This window comes from Nymphaea colorata, chromosome 1 (assembly GCF_008831285.2).
Source record: "Nymphaea colorata isolate Beijing-Zhang1983 chromosome 1, ASM883128v2, whole genome shotgun sequence".
NCBI lineage: Eukaryota > Viridiplantae > Streptophyta > Magnoliopsida > Nymphaeales > Nymphaeaceae > Nymphaea > Nymphaea colorata.
Genome location: NC_045138.2, coordinates 15,343,029 through 15,350,780, shown reverse-complemented (window position 1 = coordinate 15,350,780; position 7,752 = coordinate 15,343,029). Strand labels below are relative to the sequence as shown.

At 41.6% G+C, this 7,752-nt stretch overlaps 1 protein-coding gene across 1 annotated transcript; it reads right to left on the bottom strand.

Moving 5' to 3' along the window:
• Window positions 1-3,626: 3,626 nt before the first annotated feature.
• LOC116249785 (protein SMAX1-LIKE 3-like) lies at window positions 3,627-6,498 on the bottom strand. Its single transcript, XM_031623052.2, has 3 exons — window positions 5,195-6,498; window positions 4,879-5,065; window positions 3,627-4,789 (listed from the first exon to the last, which is right to left on the bottom strand). Exons 1-3 carry the CDS (start codon window positions 6,358-6,360, stop codon window positions 3,701-3,703), a joined length of 2,442 nt encoding a protein of 813 aa, XP_031478912.1. The 5' UTR covers window positions 6,361-6,498; the 3' UTR covers window positions 3,627-3,700.
• Between the last annotated feature and the right edge of the window lie 1,254 nt (window positions 6,499-7,752).

The following is a 7,752-nucleotide window of genomic DNA, read 5'->3' as shown; positions in this document are numbered from 1 at the left end:
CTTTGCCAAAGTGCAAAGATACTTGCGTTTAGTTCATGCTCTCTTTCTCGCTCTCTTCGCAAAAAATATGCCATAATTACTACCTCGACTATGAGACTAATCGAAAGTAGGGATGTAAAGTTCATAAAAAAACTCAATAATAAAAATAATGATCTAAAGATCAAACCAATTTACTGGACGATCTGATCTATTCAAAATAATAGTTTGACAATGAATCGACTGAAAAAAAGTTCGATAATGAATCAACTGAACATGAACCATATAAGGAACAGTCTGACAATAAACCGGTTGATAAACAGTTTGGTAATGAACCAAGTGATTCGAGTACCTATCTTTTAAGAATTTGTCAAGCCATAAAAAACCTAGAGCTCGTCCTTCATATTTGAATGATAAGCAAACTGGTTTTGTCCCTGACCTAATGGTTTGGGACCTGCCAACTATATATATGAAGAGAGAGAGACAAAGAGGAAGGTATTGATACAGTAAAGATGTTAACATTCTAGCGTCATTCTTAGGCATTTAAAAACTTCTTTTTCCAAGAGTCTAGACATATAGAGAACATGGTCTATATAGATACTTCCTGCGAAGAGCATTTGGTACCAATAAGTGCTCAGAGTTCAAAAGTCATACACTTTTGTGCGTGGAGCTACATGATGACGATAATTAGACACATCATCAATAAGGTAACCGACCAACCAAAAATCTAGAGAAAAGTAATATTCCTGAAACTGCCCAAATGCATTTTTTAGATTGAATATGCATCTAATGGCAGGTATAAGACCAAAACCAGACCTATGCAGACCTAGCTAGGTTGATAGAGAAAACTTGCTGTAACAGATGTGGATCAGGATATCAGGTTGGCCTACACAGAGGCAGTTATATATTATGAATTTGTCTGACCTCAAAGTCATCTCCGTTCATAGAGCCCGTTGATACGAGCTATTTTGGGCCTGCCACTCACCATGCATATGCCCCGCGACATGACCAGGAGCCGCCCCCTTTCTTTCATATCGGCCACTAAGAATTCTTTAATGGCATCCATAACAGTGAAAGCAAAGCATCGATAGGACATGAAGTCGTCGAGCTCCATCCTGATGATTTGAAAGAAAGGACCTTCTTTTTTAAACGAGACGAAAGAAAGGACTTAAAACTATAAAAGATAAAGAATATGCTCCTAATGGTTAATTAGGAAAAGGCCTTGTGCGACGTATTAATACAAGCGTTAATTGTTCGAAAAAGATTGATGCAAGCTAGCTGGTTAGAAAGAGGTTGTGGTGCTAGAGTGATCTCGATCACCGACTATCTCAGATTCGGATATGAAGTTGAATTCTTTTTCTCTACACATTATATTCAACTTTACAGGGTTCAGCATGGTGGGGGCGGCATCTCAAGATACTACAAGCAGACCTTATATTTTAAAAGGATGAGGGTTAGGTGAGCAAATTTGGCCTTCAGTTAGGCTGTGGGTTTCTCTGTGCACCCCAAACTAATGAGGCCGATGAAATCTATTTTAAAATAGGGGATCTCAACTTATATCACAGGCTTGAGGTCCTCCCATATCTCCAACGCCACCTTGTCGAGGTCGCCCAATATAATCAAGAGTATAAATTGTAATTAGAATAAGGTGGAGGCATGCAAGCAAACAGCCAACGAGAAAAACATTGCAGATTACGTATTCTTACCATATTACATAATGAGTGAAGACTGATCATTCCAAATTGAATGTGGGATATATGCGACCTTCAATATGACTTAAAATCGATTATCTGATCAAATTCCTTCCTTTAGAGGTTCACAGCTTCAACTAAAGCAATTTTAAGGCAAGATTTAGACGGCTCTTCACTTGCTAGTCTCTTTATGTCCACTTTTCTGCACAAGTTGAAGGGAAACCAGAACCCTCTTGGGAACAGTGGCAAAATCCTTCAGGAGTACCACCTTGATGCAGCAGGTGTACCTTGCTTGAACTTTTGCTAAAAGCAGAACACTTAAAACCAGGAACATCACTGACCATATAACAACTGAACATAATTGCCACACTGCACCAATCCCTGGATATAGATTAACTTTAGTTCATATGGTCGCTACTCACTCTCTCTCTCTCTCTGAGTTGCTGATATACTTTATGACGATGAAAAAGATCGCCATAAAGTGAATCATTGATCGGCCGAATGGAGGACGGAAGGAAAGAATATAGCGAAGCAAGAGGAAGCATAAAGGCAGCTAAAGTTGAACTAAGGACAAGCATAAATTCCATTTAGGTACTTGTTTAATGAACACAACGTCAAAGTTGTATCAAGCAGTAAAGAAGACAAAGAATACGTATGGATTGAGAGTGCTTCCTCAACTATCGCCGACCAACATTCCGGTCAATACTACCGGTGATTCCGATATCCTTTTTGACTTGCAGCACCTATGGAAGGTAGCTTATAAACATCAAAATAATTGCCAAAACTTTAATCGACATCGACTGGGACTATAGATCATATCTTAGCCGTCGGATCAATTTTCATCTACATGCAGTTGTGGTTGAGAACAAGTTCTCATATTGTACTGTTAACTAGTTACAAGATTGTTCATTCTCGTGTGTACATTTTTGTCAAACAAGGCAATCAGGCTGACGTGGAAGAATTTGCCACTGTTTTGTTGATATATTGTTACATTCTTTTGCTCAAGTGTTTTAAATGTGACACAACTAATTTCTGATCCGAAGACATGCTTTTCTGAAGGTTTTAAACTCATATATTCTCCCATCTGATTGTTGACATTGATTCATCTTTTCCATTTGAATGACTTGATATTCCATACATCTTTTCAACAAAACACGCTGAATGTCACAGACGTGCTGTCCGATCGACAAGATCTTTAGGTTTTCAAATTAAATTAGTATTGTAGGTATGGAAAAGCATAGAAACGGACAAATACATATATATGTGAGCATTAAAAGCATATCCTATTTTGGGTTCTCATGTAAATAACTCATTTGCGTGTTTGCACAATGATAAATTGGCATTGAACGAACATTCAAATTAGCGTCAATTAATCAAGTAAAGACATATGTCTTTGAAGGAGAACTAAAATGCCGGGACTGTGGAGAGAGAGAGAGAGAAAAAAAAAGGGGAAAACATTCAGGATAACACCTGTTGGGGAATTGCCCCAAATTTATTCAAACCAAAAAATGAGGTTCCAAAGACAAGAACTAGGACATGAAGCCATCCGGCCTGACCAGTTGCTACCCATCATTTGAAAACAAAAAGAGAGAGAGAGAGAGAGAGATGATCTCAATTCGTTTGGTAGGTTCTTTAAGCAATCTTTTTTCTTTTGGTGTGGTAAACACTCATTATATGCTTCAATATTAACGTGTGCTTAAACAATAACAAATATTTACTCTTTCCTTTTATAGTAATTAGCCAATTTTCATGGCGACGTTGCCAAAACCACATTAAAAAATAGAACACAAAGCAAGATCGAGACATGACCGTGATCATGAGCCCATCTCAGCTCTGCTATCTGCATGGCCCTCTATCTGTTTAGCCACCTTAGTCTGCCTACCTGCAAACTTTTACTTGCATGCAAGAAAGAGAGAGAGAGAGAGAGAGAGAGAGAGAGAGAGAGAGAGAGGGACCAGATCCCATGAACCAGTTCCAATTTTTACATACTAATTAAAAACCAATCCACAATTCCCACAAAAAAAAAAACGTTTCTATACAAATCTCTCGGCTCTTTCAACCTCAAAAACAAAACTTCTGTCCACACACTTGGGCAGCTCTACCTCACAATACTGCTCCACGCTTTCATTATCCTCCACAGACAGATTCAAATCTAACGAAATGCATGGACTGCTACCATTGTCCCTCTCACCAGACTCAACGCTGCTAAGTCTCTCCTCCTCTACTTCCTCACTGCTGCCCCCTGATTTCTGCTTAACACAGGGAGAGCAGGCTCTGGACTTGGACCTAAAGCTCTCACAACTCATGATGACGATGGCATCCCCAACACTAACCTCATCACCGTCGGGTCCAAACACCATCCCCCTCTCTATGGATCTCTTTATGTTGATCATGCTGTGATAGTCCACCTGCTCTATGTCTTCTAGGAATACAACCCTGTGAGGGTTGTACCTTATGGCTTCACTGAGCTTCCCAAAGTAACTGAAACCATCCTGTTCCTCTCTGCATCGTTTGCCTCTGAAATCTTCAGATGGGTCTGCTCTTACTGAGGAGAAGCTGCTCAACCCAATGGAAACAAAACTTTTCTCCGAGCTGAAAATCTGGTTTGCTAGCTCCCTTGCAATTATTTCCTTGCCTTCTGTATCCCCACCTTCAAACAGCAGCCATGTGTCTTCCTTTCTTTCCCTTGTTCTCAACCCTTTCCTTCTAACCATCCCTGACCTGCACTGCAAGACCACGCTTGCAATTTCAGGAATGATGACCTTCTGCCTGTGCACTTTCTGCTCAAGGGCACTGCAGAGGCTGTTCAGGCTTTCGGCATTGAACTGCTTGAATTTCATTGTGTCTGCGTCAGGATTTCTTGAGTTAGGGCTAGAGTTGCAGCTGGGAAGATCCAAGAGGGTGGTAGCTTGCCTTCCTGGAATGCAGATGGAGTGTTGCTCCCAGGAGTGATTTGTTGAGGTTAGTTCAGTATGGTTCCAGCTGCTCGAGAATTTAACGGAAGAGGATGGAGAGGAAAAAAAGAAGCTCATGGTGTTTTCTGCCTGCTGCTTATGCTGCTTATGCAAAGAATTGCATATACCGTTCCATTTCCTGCAAAGCTCTCTTATTTGAAACTGATCCTGCCAAAGCGCAACACTCACACCAATGAGACTCAATTTATAATTCCACTGAACCGCAGCATCAAATTCAAGAAAGGAGCTGTACTCACCAAATCATTGCTAAGGGGATCCAATTTCTGATCTTTGCATTGCTGCATCCATAAAGGTAGGTTGGTAGGGTTGCCGTGGATGGTTCTAGCTAATGCTTGTACATCCATCTCAAACTTATTGAGGCAGTCAGCACAGCAAGTAAGCTGCTTCCCGGCACCAGCATCATGTCCTTTACCCAGCATGTCCCTGAGAAAATAGCAAACCCTTCAAAGAATTAAGACCTGGAAACCAAAGGCTTGAGACAAATTTAAAAAGAAAACAAAACATGTATAGGAATAACAAAAATTCTTTACAGAATGTTTGGATAAACAGTACCTTTCTGAATTCAAACTAAGTCCCAAGCTTCCTGCAGGAATGAGAAGGGGGTGAAGTCCCCACAAACTTTCCAGAGAAGGATGACCCATCTTACATCTAGTAAAAGTATGATAACTTGCAACTCCCAGTAGCCAAAATCTCCCGCTTTCCACAAAATCAGACACCAATCTTCCGATCTCGAGGACTATATGCTCTATGGGGCAAAAATATTTCCTTCTTTGATCATCATAACTTTCTGTAACCTCTGCTGTCCACTTCAGGTCCCCTACATACAAGATAATCCCTCTTGCTATGCACCTATTCAACACACACCTCAGCTCTCCCAGCTTCTGCTCGACGTCATCCTTACACTGATGACTAAAGGAGCAAAGTGGGAGAGATAGAAACTGAGCGCTCTTCAGAGGGTCAGGAATCTCACCCTTTTCAATCTTTCCTACAAGCCCTCTCACTACGCTCTCTGCTGTCACTAGACACTCCCCTATAACAACAGTACTCTTCCTTCTCCTACTTAAGAGTGCGTCCACAAGACTAAGTACGTCTTCATTATTCACAGAGTCCAAGCTAGAGAAAGGAGTCTGTTTAAGGCCAGAATTCAAAATGGGGAACCCTAAATTTGGCTCTTTTGGCTTAGAGAGAGAAGGATGGGAACTGATCTCGAGAGAGACAGCCAGTTCCACGTTATTCTTCACTTGGGTACTCGAGAAACCCGCCTCCCTCATCACCCTGCTGACGCTAGGATCGTCTAGGATGGAGATTATGAGTTGCTCTACCTCTACCTTCACTGCAAGCAGCGGCTGCTGCTGGTTCTCGATGGAGCCGCGCCTCTGGTGGGCCTGAGCGCGCTTGAATGCAGCAACCAAGGCGTTAGAGAGAGAAGGGTGGTGGTGGTGGAAAGTGGTGGAGGTGGTGGTGGAGGAAGTGGCGGGGAGGCGATTGAGGGCGACGTTGAAGCAGAGCTCGAGGGCTTTGCATTGTAGGGGGTGGGAGTGCGACTGCATGCAGGCGGTGCGGAGGAGGCCGGTGGAGGAGGAGAGCATGGTGTTGGCCACATGGAGTGGGGTGACCTGGGCGTGCCCCCTTCTCCTGGCCAGCATCACCGACTGTTTCACGACGGAGGCGGCCTCCGGGGTGAGCGTCTGCTGTAGGCTGCTTGCTCCTGCTCTCATGGTTCACTGTCTTTGTTGTTGCTGATCTTCGGACATGTGAGAAAGAGAGAGATCAGGCTGCGTATCGCCTAGACATGAGCTAGGTGAGGGAAATGGAAGATGGAGAGAGAGGGAGAGAGTTTGAAGGTTTCTAGGATGTTGGTGTTGGAGGAGCTTTTAAGTGGGTTTTGGATTTGTGGGAGTGTGTGCTTTTCTTCATCAGAGAGGAGAAGGATTCTACCTTTTTTTTTCCCCTCTCATCTTTTGCCTTTTTCAATTTTTCCTTTAAAATGTGGGTCCAAAGTTGATTTTGTAGTGGAAAGTGGTAGGCATGTGAGGACAAGCTACTTTGCCTTCTTTGCCCTCTTTTCTCTCTCTCTCTCTCTCTCTAGAATAGTGACAAATATTGTTGTTTTCTTTTTGAAAAACATAAATGATGTATTTAAGAAGACATTGGGTTCTTTATTACTTATTAATCAAGAAAATTTCATCTTTATGTATCAGAAAGTTTTCCCTGAAAATTTTAGCATTTCAAGTGTCTGATATCTGCACACTGGTTTGCGTTGCATTTATGACATAAAAACATGATGACATTTATGCATCTTGGTACAAATAAAAGTACCCTCGTGCCATCTTTTGAACTACAGAATTATCAAAGACAGATGATATGCAAAGGAAAAAGTTTCCGCAATTTGGCTTTCTTGAATTGTCAAAAATGACCTGCAAATTTCGGCCATTATTAGGCGGAAAAATGGAAAAAACTTTTCCTGCTTATCATGAAAACCAGTTTGAAACTCAAAGTATCCAAAGAAGCTCCTGGATGGTGGCTTTACCTTCAATCTTTTCAAGCACTGTGTGCTGCCTCTCATCTCCTGTTAATCATGAAAATGGAAAAGATCCTGTATTTACTGCATTACGCTGTGCCAGTCAAAAAGCCCGTCGGAACAATCTGACAGAAAATGATTAAAAACCTCAAGTTGGTTCTTAATTCATGCAAGTGATTTCATTTTGGTAGAACTAATGAAGGCGGGACTTCTCAAACAAGGGACTTATTTTCTTGGATTCCTTGCACGTTTAACCTGCAAGAGTAATACATACAGAATTCACCAACTTCATGAATCAGCATCAGCCTCCAGCGTGTTGATCTTTCTTGAAGAGATGTAGAAAACAAGAAACAAACCAGGTTCTTCATTTTCTTTTCAAAATAGGCCCGCGTTTAGAGTTTAGCCAAAAAAGCACGCCTTCTTTTGAAATTATCTCGAAAGTTTCAAGTTGTGATCAACACCCAATGATGTTAGAGAAAACCACTGAAGGCAATCTTCTCACAAAAAGGAGGAGTTGATTCTTGCCTGATTCCATAATTCCTAGTGCGTTTTCGTCTTCCATAAACAGTATAATTCACAGTTCCATCAT